General features: G+C 39.3%; 2 protein-coding genes across 3 annotated transcripts in view; one reads left to right on the top strand and one right to left on the bottom strand.

Annotated features, from left to right (window-relative positions):
• sept2 (septin 2) overlaps positions 1 to 16,972 on the top strand; it is a gene marked incomplete at its 3' end in the record, with an annotated part of 99,233 nt that overhangs the window by 19,185 nt on the left and 63,076 nt on the right.
• Positions 4,605 to 16,310, bottom strand: stk25b (serine/threonine kinase 25b; the record flags this gene model as incomplete). The annotated part of the gene is made up of 10 exons (XM_037681447.1): positions 4,605 to 4,917; positions 4,999 to 5,135; positions 6,955 to 7,026; positions 9,012 to 9,117; positions 9,409 to 9,554; positions 9,845 to 10,030; positions 12,106 to 12,263; positions 14,693 to 14,801; positions 14,922 to 14,978; positions 16,071 to 16,310. Coding segments are annotated over 10 exons (1,251 nt in total), but the record flags the coding sequence as incomplete, so codon positions are not given.

The following is a 16,972-nucleotide window of genomic DNA, read 5'->3' as shown; positions in this document are numbered from 1 at the left end:
TTATTATTATTATTATTATTATTATTAAGCTGCAAAAGTGAAAGGAATGTGCAGCACGTCAAAAACGAAACTAAAAACAGTGGGTCACCCTGCATCACCGCCAGCTGTGGTGCGCATTAGGTTTAGTTTTAGAGATTAATGTGTTTATAGGTTTTTAATAGGTTTAGAAATTAATTTTTTTGCTTTTTGTTTGTGAAACAAGGTCAGAGGAAGCTGGTTCTGGTTCGGTCATTGGACCCGGTGTCACACCATATTCTGTGACCTGCAACAGTGCATGCAACACCGCCCCCTACGGTCACAATATACGGTGGTCACAGAATATGGTGTAACACCGGTTCGCAACACGCTCCCAACAGTCAGGAAGTTGATTCATTTTCAGTTTCCTTATGGTAGTTGAACCGAAAGATTCATCTTTAGTGAAATATTTCCAGACTATTGATGCATTTCTGTCTGTTGCCAAGACTGGGCCTGCTCCACTCCATCCGACTGCTTGGAGGAATCCATTTTGTAACCTGCGCTCGGTGTGGATCACGTGACACGTGTCGCAATGATGTAACGGCGACGCAATGACGTCACCACGAATACTCGACGTGAAATTTAAAAACTCGAGAGATGTCCTATGAATCGATGTGTAGATTACTTGCGTACTTTGTTGAAGCCCTAGTCTCAATCTAACTTTTCCATAATAAATGCACTTTGATGGTCAAATCAGCTGCATTTCAAAAGCCGATACGCGGAAACATGAATGCGCAGAGGGCGACTTGCTGTCCATTTCTTCGAAATTTAACAAGATAACCACCTGAAAACAATTTGTTTGCTCGACTTTATTGTAAAGGTGTGTCTCAGTTGAACTTTTATTTAATAAATGAGCTTTGACGGTCATATTAGCTGCATTTCGTCGGGCAATGAAGCTGATTTGACGGTGGCTCCAGGCAGACGACTCTGGCAGGCTATGGCAAGCCGATTGCGTCATTAATGGCCACCTTTACCTATTACATGATACAACGGTATGCCATACTACTCAAGTGCCATCTAGAGGTTGAGAATGGTAGTGTTCAATATTTTCAGTCAAAATGAATGAAAACGGTCATATCTCAGTCAAAAATTGGTTTATAAATATGGGAAAAATCCATAAATACGTTGCTTCAGCGTGCAAGTCGCAGGGCATGCAAATTATGCAAAAAACCACAACTTATACAGCAAAAAATACGGTTTACTGTGGTTAGCTAAGGTTACTTTACTGTGCAACCTTAACTTTGTGTTTCTCCCTTCAGGTGTTTCAGCCACCGATCAAGTTTGACCAGAGAACCCAAAAGGCTCGACAAGTGACATTTACTGTTTTCTATTCTTTATTTTAGTTTCACTTTGAAGTCATTTTTATACATTCAGTTGAGTATAATCAGTGTTATGTTTATATAATTACAGATAACGGTTCTATTTTTTTTTTCCCGTGTAACCTTTTAAAGAACAAATGAAGTCATGTGATCCATTTACTAATATGGTAGAACCTTGAATCCTGGGAGGCTGTTACTTTTCTTGACTTGGTTTCCATAACCAGAAAACTGAAGTCTGGCTGCTTTTGTTCAGTAACTGTGGTTTTGAAACATTTTGTTCTGATCTGTGAAAAACTTCATTGGGAGAGCCAGTTATGGTGAAACTTGTAGCTGAACTGCCTAAAGTCCCTGTAATTATTCAACTGTTCCATTGACTCAGATTAGTTGATCCTAAAAAAGGAACATGACATAAGTTGTATCATCTGTGTTTGTGTATTCTACTCATGTGCATGCAGCTGTCGACCCCATCAGGTTCAAAGGACCTGTCCTTATATCAGTGGCACCACCTTAAACTGCCTTCCACCCTGCATAAGCTCTTAAACTGTGACCCCTTACCTTATATGGGCTTCCTGTGCGCCTGCAGGACTGAGTATTGAGGCGTGATGCCTGATTGGTGCTTTCAACTAAATTGGTGTATTTCCTTCATGTAGCCCCCTCTCATATAATACAGAATGAATGAGTTCTGGGTTCGATTAATGCACCTGCAGTATTTTGTTTTCCACGGTTGCAGAGAATGACCCGATCAGGTCAGTGTACTCGGCGTTCCCCACACCAGCCAAAATGCGAGTTCTTTGACATTCCTCTTTGTCCTGTTTTTACTCAACAATGAAGTACCAAATATTGTTCTTAATGCCTATATTGAATAAAAAGGTTTATTAAACTTTTAAAAAGCTCATCTGTGTGTTGAGCCTTTTTGAAACCACTCTGTTACCTCAGATGACAACAGCGTTTTGACCTGCTGCTATTCCTTCTGTGCCGCTTGGCTAACTTAAGGTTTGTTTTCTCTTTTGAATTACCGGTACACATGATTTGAAGATGCAGAATATATTTATTGTAAAGCACAAAAAACAAACAAACTAGGGGCCAAACTGTCTGTATAAACCATCAGATGCAAGTGTTTTTGCTGCTTGCTGCTAAGATCATAAATCCAATCTTGTTAGGACAATTTTTATTTTTTATTTTTTTGTTAGGACAATTAACATGTTTTTTTTCTTACCTGCAAATAGGTCTGTCGCAATAAACAAATCAATCACACGATAAATGAAAATTATCGACCTCATTTTCATTGATCATTTCTTCATCTCTCTTTCTACTGAAGACACTGGATGACTAAAAGCTCAACTCCGGTGCTCTTCACTGACCCCTCGCTTTCTCTTTAAAATCTGTTTTAACCGTACAAAATTACATTTTTGGATCGTTAAAAGCAGCTAAGCTGAAAAGCTAAGCTATGAGCTAAGCTAACAGGCTGACCTCGAGAAAAAACCTCTGTCTTGTCGAAGCTCCAAAATTCACAGTTGAAACCCGTGCCTTCATGTAAAAAGTTGTTTTTCCTCTGCAAAAAGAAGCTGAGAAATTGTTTACTGATTTTTTTTTATTAAAAATGTGTGAAAAATTCTATGCTAAAGAGCTCAAACCACACTGAGTGTCTGCCATTTTGAAACCGAAGAGAGAGACAGCCCATGTCATGTCAAGGGGCCTCCCTCCCATTTTTCTTAGACATGCCACTCACTCCCTCACTATCCATCCTTCAGTTCAGTTTATACTGCCATCTGGTTGGTCAAAAAAGGTACTACACTCAAAACAAATTAAAAAAATTTTCTTAAATTTGACTATTATTATTGTCCAATTTCAATATAGTTTCTCAATAATTTGAGACAATCACCCAGCAAAATTTATTATCGTGACAGGCCTACCTGCAAAACATCCCCGCGGTGTCCCAGTGGCTTTTTGGTTTTTAATACACTGAACAAAAGTATAAACATGTTTGTGTTTGCTCCTTTTCTCCATGAGCTGAACTGAAAGGTCTCAGACTTTCTACATGCACAAAAGGCCTTTGACTCTCAAATGTTCACAAATGTGTGCGTTAGTGAACACTTCTTTGCCGAGATGATCCATCCACCTCGCAGGTGGTGTATCAAGATCCTGATTACAGCATGATTGTTGCACAGTTAGGCTGCCCACAATAAAAGGCCACTCTAAAATGATCAGTTTTATCACAGAACAATGCCACAGATGTCACAAGTTTTGAGGGAGCAGCGATTAGCATGCTGACTGCAGGTCAGTCATCTGCTCACTGATCTTAAAAGCTTTTTTTTTTTCCACCCAACTTCCGCTCACTGGATATTTTATTTTTGAACCGTTCTCATTAAACCCTACAGATGTGTATAAAATACCCAGCAGTTTCTGACATGGTCAGACCAGGCTGTCCGACACCATAAACCACACTAAAGTCACGTAAATCTCTTATGAAAGTCATATGGTCTCAAAAAGATGCACAAACTCATAGAACATTTGTATGTGTACAACATAATTCACAAATGTGTATGGCATAAGTACGATTACAAATCGGAAAATGTACGTGCACGAATCACCAGCTGTGCACGGATCAGCTTGCCTGTGCTTACAAAGATTTGAGACGTTCTTACTGCACCAGATTCACAAATGAGACGATGCGTTCAAGGCTGGTGAAAAGCTGGGATATCGGAGCATTACAAAACTAATGCTGCATTCAAGGCTAGAGAAAAGCTCAGATATCGGAGCATTACCAGATTTACTGGGCTATTGAAAATCTTGTACGCATACACATCTTGTTGCATGAGTTTGTGAATTTGGCTCCATATTCTTTCCCATTTTGAACATAAGTTTACATCACAAACACCGAGTTGCTGCATGTGATTAGCCATTTGCGTTAAGTCACCTGAACAGGTGGACCTAATAAAAAGCTGGTGTTACATTCTGAGATCATTTGACACGTAAATTCCTCACACGTAGAGCTTATTTAACTAAATGTGACTTCTGAAGAGAATGGTTGAACCTTTAATGGAAGACGTGAATGCTTGCACTACTTAGTTTTATATAATAGTTGTTGTTTTTTTTACGTTTGATACTATTAAAAAATAAAAATCCATATGCATTCCAGGCAATAAAACAAGGGAATAGTTTTACAGCCTACTGTAAATATTCAATCAACAAAGCACTTTTTTACAATATGAGGAGTCGCTCACTGTGGGTGTGGTGATAATCCTGCAGACAAGCTGATCATTTGTTTTCATAGACTTTATTATAGCAGTTTTTTCTCACTAACAGGTATACACAATGCTCTAAACGTCATGGCATTTTGTCTTAAATACTCTCCGATTTAAAGAAAAACTGTAAAAATATTTAATCAGAACTAATTCAAAGATCTCTGGGGGGGAGGGGGACGGGAGGGGATAGATGGCAGTGGTGTAGGAGTTTGGGTGTGGGTTTAGTTGGTGGTCCTTATCCAAGAGAAAACCGGGAGGGACGGGGCGGTCAGTCACATTACGTCCAGTCGGGGGGGGTTCACCGTGAAGATGGAGTGGTGTTACCGTTTAAAGTAAACCTGAAGAGAAGGAGGGCAGGTCGCAGGTTAGGACCGAGTGTCGTCTCTGCTAAGGCGTCAGCTGAGCGGCTGCTGCCTCACCTGCACACTCTCTCCATCATGTGTGTGACGAGACGATCAGAGATGCCCGGACAGGACTCCTCCGCCAGGCTGAAGGCGTTCTCCAGCTCCTCAATGGCTCCAACTCCTCCACCGTTAGCCTGCCGCTTGTCCTTCAACTGGCGGTGGAGGAAAAAAAACAAGATTACTTTTTTTAAATACGCCATTTCTGTTTAAGATAAGATAAAACTTTATTGATCCTGCAGGAAACTGATGTGCCAGAGTTTCAATACAAAGGAACATACACAATGAATCACACAAGATATAAACGATAAAAATAATAGATATAAAAAATACATTTATATATAATTTTTTTGTTGTTGTTTATATACTTTGTCTATGTCTGTTAGCAAAATATCTCATGAACCACTGGGTGGATTTTAGTGAAACTTTTTAAAATTATTCATTGGGTTGGCATCTATTAACTTTCAGGTCAATCCAGTTAAAGATGGCTGCCACAGCTAATCAATAGTAGCAAATGCAAACTTGTCTGTCAACCTTACACATACACACATTACATCATCTCTGCAACCCAGAGCAGAGGGCTGGATTATGAAGCTGGATTAGAGGCTTTCAGAGGCAACTAAAGGTTCAACTGGGGGGGTTATAGGTGCCAAGCTGGGTCACCTCTTACCTGGCTGTATCGCCATGGCAACCTGTACTAAACACACACATCTCTCATTCTGATCGTCCAGGTAAAGAAATCAACACAAACGCAGCAACCAACCAGTTTTTGTAAATGAATAAGGAGGTGTGTGAACAGGAGGTGTGTGAGCAGGAGGCGTGTGAGCAGGAGGCGTGTGAACAGGAGGCGTGTTCCCACCTCCTCCAGAAGGAGAACGTCCTGTTTGACGTTCACTGAAGCATCTTTAGGACAGATGTCCTCCTCAGAGGGACACGCTCGCAGCACATTAAAACTGCTTGAAAACCACCTCCTGTAGATTTGAACTACTTCAGCATCCTTTCAGCCACTTTAACCACTCCGGTACAAAAACGTTCAGCTCTTTCAGCAGCTGGGACTTTATGTTTTCATAACTTTTACACTTTTAGAAATGTTTAACTTTATTTACCGTTTATTCTTCAAGTGAAAGGTGAACATCAAAATTCTTGAAAAGCTGCCATTTTAGCTTTTAGCTAAATTACATTTTTTGGTACCGTTATGCTGGTTGTAGCTTTTATCTCGTTTTAGCTAGTTTTACCAATTTTTAGCTTTTAGCAACCGATTTGCTGAAACGGCTCCAGCTAAAGTTTGAAGTCACTCACTGAGCAGCATTTGGAGAATGTGTTGTTACACCAAACTGTAGCTCAGTGTCTGTACGCACAGCTGGTTGTGGCATCCATTTTGACTTGGGTTGGCTCTAAAAGTTATCCGTTATGGATCATCCGCTGATTATTTCCTGGCACTTTCAATAAAAATTTGTCCAGTGCTTGAGATATTTTGCTAACAGACAAGAGGTGACTCCAAATAGCTAACAGCCAAGTTCAAGCAACGTTCTTGTGGAATCCATTAGTGTTCAGAGTGTGTGTTGGGGATCGATCTCAGCTACTACCACACAAAGATACACATCAAAATCTGTTCATTTCAGTTACAGTTGATTGAATTAGATTAATAACTTGTTCATAACTGGTTATTAAAGTTCATCCGGAGGTTAATGAGATATTTTGGTGCAAGACAAACAAACACACAGACTAAAACCTTATCGTCTGTCTTCTTTCACAGGCACAAACTGGACAGCTAAGCGTTTTAACATTTGAAGCCTCAATGACAGAAAATGAAGCGAGTCATAGCTCTGAGGTTAATTCAAACGATAAGGATTTAAGTTTGGGTCAGCCACAGCACATACACATTACAGTCATTGTTTTAGAACAGCCTATGCAGTATTATTTTCTAGTTTTATATTTATTGTGAGTCCAGTCAGGAGAAAGCGCTCGTCTTACCTCTCTGAAGATGGGTGTTATCAACGCAGACAAGCACTGAGACTTCGGCTGTCGTTTCATACAATCTCCTGACTACAAGAAGAAATAAAACCAGGTCATCCATCTGTTCTGCCACACAGGGATAACACATTATCAAATTCAAATTATAGTTTTATTTACTTCTGAATAAAACATTTAGTGTAACTTTACAATAAGTGCTTGTACTTTAAAAACACCATGAAAAATAGAACAAACAAAAGATGGATAACAAGAGACAACACATCTGAATGACAATACAAAATAAATTATTTCTTTTGTCAGTAAATTTGAGTCATTTGTGCTTGCTTTAGGTTAAGGTCTTTTTTTTTTTAACTCTTGAGGCCTAATTTGTAAAACCTTACATGATCCCATTTAAAGTAAAATAGAAAACGCTGCATAATATTTTGGGTTGGCATGTTGTAGACATTGCATGCAACATATGTTAAATAATGTTTTCATAACACGTTTGGAACCATAACTAGGATCACAACGTGCTTTACAGTGTGTGGAAATGTGCATGTTAATGCAGCAGAAGATTGATGAAGATGAGTCTCTGGACAGAACTATAAACACAATCCAACACACAGGACAGCTGTACTCATAAGGCTGTATGAGTGTACATATATCTGAGTTTTCAGTAATACTGGTGATACTAATGGCTACAAAGTTCAACATAAGACTGAAAAAACTGTCTGAAAACCAAGTCCACCCTCCAAGGCCTGCAGTGTCTCTAGAACTATTGTAATTTCCCTGAGCATTGCACAGTCTGACCGTTGGGGTGAATTTGTTGGGACAGCCACTCGTAAGAAGCCTGGCGGCTGTCCTAAAGGTTTTCCACTCGTGACTAAAATCAATACAGACATGTTCCTGTTTTTAGTATTTTACCTCGGTTCATAATGTAGCTTCATTTTATTTTGTTTTTATATCACTATTTTTATTTACTTTTTATTTTATACACATTTTATGGCTATTTATTGTTGTGTGCACCTCATCTTTGTTTTTTGTTTAAATCAGGTCTCTTGTAAATGAGTCCTCGATGCTCAGTGAAACTAACCTGTATAAATAAAGGTTGAATTGACTAATATTTTTCTTGGTTCAACAATGGACTCCGAATAGTTTGGAAATGAACTTTGACCCTTCGCTGATGGATGGGCAGCAACAGCTGCTTCTCTAAGGTCGTTGCTGTTGTCTTTCCTTCTTGGCATTGTGTTAATCCCTGAAGGCTACAGAGCAGCAAAGTGACAAAAAAACTTCTGTTTATAAAGGTGGTCCCTCTGACAATGACTAGGTTACTTTTCCTGTTCAAACCTGCTACATCAGTAATGGTGAACTTAGTTTTTCTGACACTAAACTTTTGTTTTTATTTTCTTTTTTTTTTCACTCAACCTTTATTTAAACAGGTTAGTCCCATTGGGACTCATTTAGAAGAAAGATCTGAATATATATTGACATGGTGGAGTCTATTGTGTACTTGAGCTAAGATGAGGGGCGGCTGTGGTTGAGTGGTTAGAGCAGTCGTCCTCCAATGCGAGAGTTGGGGGTTCGAATCCACCAGCAGTCACACGCTGAAGTGTCTCTGGGCAAGACACTGAACCCCTCGTTGTCTCCGATGTGTGTCCCATCGGTGTATGAAGGTGATGAAGCACTGATTAGTCTCTTTAGAATGATTTGTTCAATTATCTTTGTATAGATCTAGTAGTGTTGTATGAATGGGTAAATGAGGCACAGATTGTAGTGTAAAGTGCTTTGAGTATCTTGATCAGATAGAAAGGCGCTATACAAGTACAGTCTACCACATTTGTAGTATACGATAAAGACCAGGTCGTTTTTGTTTTGTCCTCAATCATAACACACTTGAACTGAAAAAGTGTTGTTCTTCATCCATGACTGTATCTCAGTGTGGAAATGGCTCTGCCTGTTAGAAGCTCAAAATGGTTTTCTAGACCATTTTTTGCAAATGTATCCAGACCTGGATGATACCAAAAACCACATCCATACTTTTCAACAATACATAGGAACTCTGGTTGCATGAGTCTTACCTCTGAATCTGTGGGGGTGTAGGTCTGCTGCAGCTGGCTCAAAGTGGAGGGTTTGACTGTGGGGAAGGTCCATATGGGACATTGATCTACGTCATTATCAACATCTCTGAAAGGATGGACAAGAGGAGGAAATCGTTAGAAAAGAAGAAACAAATGGAGATGACCTCCCATTTATTTAAAGAATCATTTATAATAGCATCATGTAGATTTTGCAAATGTCTGAGGTAAAAAAATAATAATCTAAATGAAGGATTTATCAGATAATTTAAGAAAGAATTGTATTTAATAAAACTGAACAATCCTTTCAAAGCATTGCTTGCTCAGTGTGCACATATAAATCCAATCAGTTGTTTAAATTCATAAATCTAGCAGGAATAAACAAGTTGTTGGGACGAACATATCTGAATCATCCGAGCTGGATTCCTCCCCGTGCCCCTCAGATTTCCAGCGGCGGTAACGGTCGATCAGCTCCGTCAGGTAGGCCGTCTTCTTGGTGTAGCGTGTGATGAACTTGTGCTTCAGGAGCTCTTTGGCAGTTGGCCTCTGCAAAAATAAAAACATTCATGAACAAGAGCACAAACCAAAGGCTGCTGGTGCTAATCGAGAACATCACTGGAGTTACTTAACCATTTTTACAGCGAGATGAACAAGCCTGGGATCATTTGACAAAATACAGAACAAATAGTTCCTGCTAAGGAGCATCTGAGAACATTTGGCTCGTGTTTTATTTTGTCTTCACACAAATCGGCAGCTCCAGTCTGCTGCCATTTTCTGATTTAACTTGACACATAAGCTCATGACTGATGCAGCGTTTTCTTCTGGGTTGTACTCACAAAACGTGGGTCTTTATTTAAACAGGCTTCCACAAACTCTTTAAAAGGTTTGCTGTAGGGACCTTCCAACGTTGGAGGGGGGTTTTTGGGGATGAGGAACAGAACTCTCATGGGGTGCAGATCAGAGTTGGGTGGTTCCCCTTTGGCTAGCTCAATAGCAGTTATACCCAGAGACCAGATATCAGCCTGAATGGGAGAGAAAATAATGTTTAATATGTTTGTTTTTTAAAACAGACGGTGCAGCTTTATGAAAGGAAGTTCATTCATTCAACCTTTATTTATTCAGGTTAGTCTCATTGAGCCACGAGGTCTTTACAAGAGAGACCTGTTTTAGACAAAATACAGATGATGTACAGACAAGACAATCATATAAAAGCATATAAAACGAAAAGAAAATAGAAGAAATAAAATAAAAACAGCTACATTATAAAGTGGTGTAAAATATTAAAACCAGGAACATGGCTGCGTTGGTTTTTCCCATGAACTTAACAGATGTTTGAAGCCACATAGGAAGGTCAAGGTCAAGAGCTTCAGATCTTTTTGTAAGACATTCCAGGAAACAGGAGTGGAGTAGGAGAAGACCCTTTTACCAAGTTCAGTCCTCACTGAGGGAACACTGCAGGTAATAATGTCCTGAGAGCGCACGCTGTAGCTGCACTCATGCAGAGACATGCAGGAGATGTATGAAGGCAACAGACCAAGAAGTGATTTAAAGATGAAAATGTACCAGTGAGAGAGTCTGTGTGAAGTTAATGATGTCCAGTTAACCAGTGAATACAGGGTGCAGTGGTAGGTACGATAATCACAGCCAGTTATGAATCTTAGCGCACCGTGATAGACAGCATCCAACATCTGCAGGGAGCTTGTAGCGTTCATGTAAATAATGTCAATATAATCACTGGCAGGAAGGAAAGTCACAGATTTAAGGTGTTTCTTAGCATTCAGAGTTAGACCAGATCTATTTATGAAAAAGAAACCCAGTTTAACTTTCAATTTCTTCACCAAGTTTTTGACATGAGGCTTAAAAGAGCAAAGTGAATCAACTAAAATACCCAAGTATTGTGGTAAGAGTAGTAGTAAGAATCGACAAACTCAATAGGAACACCATTCATAGAAGGAAAGACTGCTGGGACCAACTTCCTGTTTGAAAACAACATCCCTTTGGTTTTATCAGCATTTAGTACAAATTTGAAACTGAACAAATCTGACTGGATGTCGAATGCAGATTGTAAAAGCTGGAAAACCTTAACAACTATTTTAGCTCAACAGTAAACGACTGTATCATCAGCATAGAAATGTAAGGATGCATCAGGGATGGTCTAACCTACATTACTTACTTAGATTGTGAAGTGGGTGGGTCCTAAGAATAAATCTTGTGGTACACCATTGTTAACAATTAGAGAGCTGGAAGAAGTACCATTTTGTTGAACACATAATTATGTTGAATTATTTTTTAAATGTTTCCAACAGAAGCAAACTATTTACAGTGGGTTGGAAAAGTATTAACCCTCTCTGTATTTCTTTAAATTTTTTGTCTTTGCTTTAACTTGGACCAGTTTCTCAGTCCCTGCAATGAATAAAATGAATAAAAAACAGCATGATGTTGCCACCACCATGCTTAGCTGTTAGAATGGCGTTTTCTGCATAATGAGAGGTGGCACGTTTCTACTAGAAATTGTGGGGGGGGGTTTTATACATCAAATCTTCAATTTCATTCTAACCACAGCACCGTCTTTCACATTTGACAAATTTTTAGTTTAAGTTCAAACTGTCTGCCTTGTTCTTTACTTCACGCAGTGTTTTTTTCCTGTCCTCTCCTCCATGAAGCCCAGCTCTGTGCAGCTTACAGTAATCCTCTGGACAGAACCTCCCATCTCTGCAGAAAAGCTGCTCAGCTCCATCAGAGTTATCTTTGGCCTCCTGGATGTTTCTGTGATAAATGCTCTCCTTGTCGGCTCTGTGACTTTTGGAGGACAACCCTCTCTTGGCACTTCTGCTGTGGTGAAATAATTGTTTTTTTTCTAATAATACATTTAGTAGAACTCCATGAGATATTCAGAGTTTGGAATATTTTAATAGCCCAACCCTGACCTGTACTTCTCCACAACTTAGGTCTGAGGTGGAGAGTTCAGCACTGTTGCAACCCATTGTGTCTTCATGACCATAATGTTTTACGAGAGTGAATAAAGTGTTAAACCAATAAATAAAGACAGTGTTGGTTCAAAGTTGTTCATTAGTTTATCTCCCGTCAACAGACTTACCTTGAAGTCGTAAGCCGACTGCTTAATAACCTCCGGAGCCATCCAGAAAGGCGTGCCAACAAATGTATTTCTCTTGATTTGGGTATCAGTCAACTGTCCTGCCACTCCAAAATCTGCAAGCTTTACATCACCCTGCTCTGACAAGAGCACATTGGCAGCTAAAAAGAGAAAGAAACAAGCAAACAAAAACACCAAGTCAACTACCCATAAATGGTAAATGGACAAAAACACCAAGTCAACTACCCATAAATGGTAAATGGACTGCACTTGTATAGCACCTTTCTATCTTATCAAAACACTCAAAGCTCTTTACAACACAATCTGTGTCCTCATTTACCCATTCATACAGCACTCTACTAGATCTCTACAAAGATTAATCAGAGCTTTATCACATTCAGACACTGATGGGACACACATCAGAGGCAATGAGGGGTTCAGTGTTTTGCCCAGGGACACTATAGAATGTGACTACTGGTGGAATTGAACCCTCAACTCTTGCATTGGAGGACGACTGCTCTGATCACAGCTAAGTTAACAGAAACATTCATATATCAAAATAATTTATTTAACAGTTTTGATCTGAGGAGCAGACTGCTTTGAGTCCAACTGCATCACAGAACGCTCATCTTGAGCAAGCATGAAGGCGACAGTGGAAAGGAAAAACTCCCTCATGAGGAAGAAAATAAAACATAATAGTCGTTTCCTGTAGTCAACACTATGATTTTTTCCTATGGTCGACAGTGACATGATCACATAGATTACGGTAACCAAGGATGCAAAAAGCATGGCCAACTGCAGATTTTTCAAAGTGGCTAATCATCATTTGCTTAATGTTTTGGTTCATCTCTTCCTTTTATGCTATTAAATGAGCAATTAGTGAATTATATGTACAGGGATGAACAAATGGTCATGTAAGAGTCCATTCCTTATTACTAACGATGTGTGCTGCTTTAAAATGCCAAAACTTATGAATTTTGAACTAAAAAAACAGATTTTTTTTTTGATTGAGAGCATACATTTGTTTCTGAAATTACATCACCACTTTGGTTTAAACTGTTTGCAGTGCAGCTTTTTTTGCATCAGTGGGCCTTAACAGTCCATGAACCGGACACCTTTTTTTATTTGTAATCTCTGCAGATTGGGAACTTCAAGCTAAAGTTGTAGGAATGCTATACAGTTCACTTGCTGTCAAATATCTCCCCACAAATGTGAAGTGTTGCTGTTACACGATAATCCTCGTCTCTCAGTCCACCTGTAAGAACTGATATTAAAGAGTCCCACCCTGTGGAAAAGAAGAGGGTGGGGTGGGGTCAAGTAGCCAGTTGCATTCCCTAAAACTGGCTCCTTTTAGCACATGGAAAGACCCAGCTGAAAAATGAGCTGTTGAGTTTCGTCTGTTGTGTTTTGACAACAAGCAGGTCAAACACATTCTGCTGAGACACCAGGAAACAACTTGTTAAGACGTGAACTATAGTCTGTTGGCTTTACAAAACTACTTAATGCAAAGTATCAAATCAAACATAAGCATGTTATTATGAACCATATCTGTAATCTGTGTAGGTGAACCAATACGGTGGAATCACACCAGCAGAGGATCTCAGAGAAGATGTTTAGGTGGAAACAGTGTGAATCTGCTGCTAACAAAAGAGAAAGATTGAGAAAGTCAAGAATAAATATTAAGAATCAAGCAGGCCTGTGACGCGCCCTGAAGACAGAGCTCAGCACTCAGATTTTATGAAACTTCTTCTCAATCAGTAGATTTAAAGTTTCAAACTAACCTACAAAGTCTGTGCTCAGTAATCCAGGTACACAATCCAACATTTTTCAGTCAGGTCATCTGGACAGTTTCTTCTCTAACATACGGTACCTTTTTATCTGAAGATTTTACTGAACAAATCTGAGCGTAAATGCAAACACATCAGAATTATTGGACCTCTCTATACCAAATGGCTCTTTCCTGGGGGGAGTGGTGGCGCAGAGGTTAGAGAAGGTGGGCCTGTGATCGCAAGATCGCCGGTTCAAGCCGCGGTACCGACAACACTAAAAAAAATGTGGGTGGGGTAGGTGAAGCACCCACACTTGCCTCCACCCTCATTCGCCTCACTCTGAGCCCATGAGCAAGGCCCTTAACCCCCATCTGCTCCCTGAAACAGGTCTCTCTTGAAAATGAGTTCTTGTGGCCCAATGAGACTACCTGGATAAATAAAGGGTAAATTAAAAAATATAATAATAAAAAAAAAAATTCTGGATGTTGCCAAGTACATCAAAAATATAAAAATAAACTATTTGAATAATGCACACACACACATAGTAAATAACTTTTAAACAGTACTTTCATTTATGTCCTTAAATGTCTGCTTATCACAGACGTAAATAACACCCGAGTGTGATAACACGTAAATATTTATATATATTTAACACCTACAGAATGCTGCAAGATTAAAAACTGTGAGAAAAAAAAAGATGCGGCTTGTTTTCATACTGAAATGTGGGAGTTTATTTAGCCAAGCATCTGGTTAAGTCTCAGTGCGTGTCATCCAGCGCTCACTCTGCAACATTCACTCTGTTAAAGTGCGCTGCTCGTTACCTTTGATATCTCTGTGAATTTTCCTCTCAGAGTGCAGATACTCAAGCCCTTTCAGAATTTCCCTCAGTATCGTTGCAATGTACGTCTCTTCGAGAGGTCCTGGACGAAGCTGAGATGATAACAGATGTGGAAATAAATGAATAAAATAATGGCAAACTTAAAAGTATAAAAAAATAAAAGGTTTGAAGTTTCGATGGAAAGTTTTTAAAGTTTAAATTTGAAATCTTACCAGATCTAGAGCAGATCCTCCACCTAAATACTCCATAATAATCCACAGCTTGGTCCCCTAAGGGAAAAAAAAGCATTTATTGAAACCAGTTTAAATTCTGTATTAATAATTCCATGTACAGACAGATCATTTGCTGGCACCCTTACAGCTCATTATTGCTTCACCTGTTGTGAAAAGGGATTCAGTTAAAAGCAATTATCTAATGCACACCTCTATGTCTTTAGTATGTGATAAACAAAAATAATAGCGAAAATTTGTTACAAAGATACTCTGAACAAACCAATTTCTTGGTGCCTTTCCAGAGACCATTAATCTTTAGATTATAGTCAGGTTTCAAAAGAAGTGTTTGATCTTGATTAGTACCACAGGTGGATTCAAGTGTTCCTTCAAACATTCAGCCTGTTTAAAGGGAACAAGCAGCCACAGGTTAGTTTGGTGTGGCTGCGAGCGCCACACTGAACATGGTGCAGAGAAAACAAAGCTTGAGAAGCTCAGGAAGAAGACTAGAAAGTTCCTGGATAAACTTTGATGGGGACTGCCACATTGCGGTCATTTTAAATTTTTGATTTGACAGTACTGTGTGTTCGGGTTCGCGCTCAGCTATGACCATACCAAATTTACGCTCAATATCTCAAAGAATGCCTGAGTTTTAGCCAATCTTGTGTTTTCTGAGGTAGCTGTGGCAGCCATCTTGATCCAAAATGGCTCCAAAAGTTAATCAGTGGTTTGTTCAGAGACCTCTTCACTCTAGGTCGTGTGACCTCACAGTGACAGATGGAGGCCATTAATTCCCGCAGTGTTTTTCAATAAGAAAAATGGCGTCTTTGTTTGCAAATTACGTCGTTATGGTAACTCGAAACGCCAATGAAGGTAATAGCACACGTCATGATGCCAAGCTGGTCGTTTTGATATAACTTTTGTGGGGGGACACACTGCGGTTCGAGCCGCGTTAAAGTTGACGGAAGAGCAAGACCCTTTTCAGGTGGGTAATAATAGGTGGATGTTAGACTGCTCCATCTCTAAGCATCTTCATGTTCTTCTGACCACAACTGACAATATCAGTAAAAAGTGGTTGGACTGTAGACAGCCTCCAAGGACGTGGACTCAGGTCACAAACTGCCAACATACAGGTCTCACATATGATCTCACCTTCAGGTATGATCCATAATACTTGGTAACAAAAGGACTGTCACACTGGCTCAATACGGTGATCTCCTGCTGGATGTCTTCTATCTCGTCCTCTGCTTCCTCCAGGTCAATAATTTTAATTGCCACCACCTCCTTTGTGCGGTTGTTGATGCCTTTGTAGACCTCTCCAAACGATCCCTTCCCAATTCGCTCCTGCTTGGTGAAATACTCCTCAGGGTCCAGCCGGGAGTTCTGGTCAACAGAAAACAGTCAGCACTGAACAAATGAACTGCTGTCCTTAGATGTTGATTTGCATTTATAAGTCATTTTATGTGTATTTTATACATAATAATACAAAAATGGCTCAAACACGATAGAACACATCTCAAGGTATTTCCAAGGGGAATTTACATTTGAGCCAAACTTTAATATATTAGTGCTTAAAAATGGCACAACGTAAGTAGAGATAAGTTTAAACGCAAAAATCATATTTGGACTGAAATTGAATGAAAAACAATTTTTTCTAATCACTCTAATGGAAATAAAGACAGTCTGTACTGCTCTTTCTCAGGAAGCACAATTTACCAAAACAGGCCTAAATATTTCTTTGCCAAGTTTTCACAGTTGTGCTGACAAAAACAAGTGATGAATGTCTAACAAAAAAGCATTTTTTAAATCATTATTATTAACCAAGACTTGCAGTGGAAATTACTAATTGGCTTTCATGTATGTGAATGTTCCTGTAAAGTGCCCTGAGACAACTTTGTTGTGATTTGGCGCTATATAAATAAACTGAATTGAATTATCTGTTGCAACGGTTTGTCAATGAGCACTTTCATTAATATGCGAAAAGAGTTCTGTTGTATTTTGACCAGGCATGGCAACCTTAATGAACTTTGAATCCAAAAACAAAAAACGAACAG

This window comes from Nematolebias whitei, chromosome 9 (assembly GCF_014905685.2).
Source record: "Nematolebias whitei isolate Nwh7 chromosome 9, NemWhi1, whole genome shotgun sequence".
In the NCBI taxonomy this organism is placed as follows: domain Eukaryota; kingdom Metazoa; phylum Chordata; class Actinopteri; order Cyprinodontiformes; family Rivulidae; genus Nematolebias; species Nematolebias whitei.
This window is presented reverse-complemented; position numbering and strand designations above follow the sequence as displayed.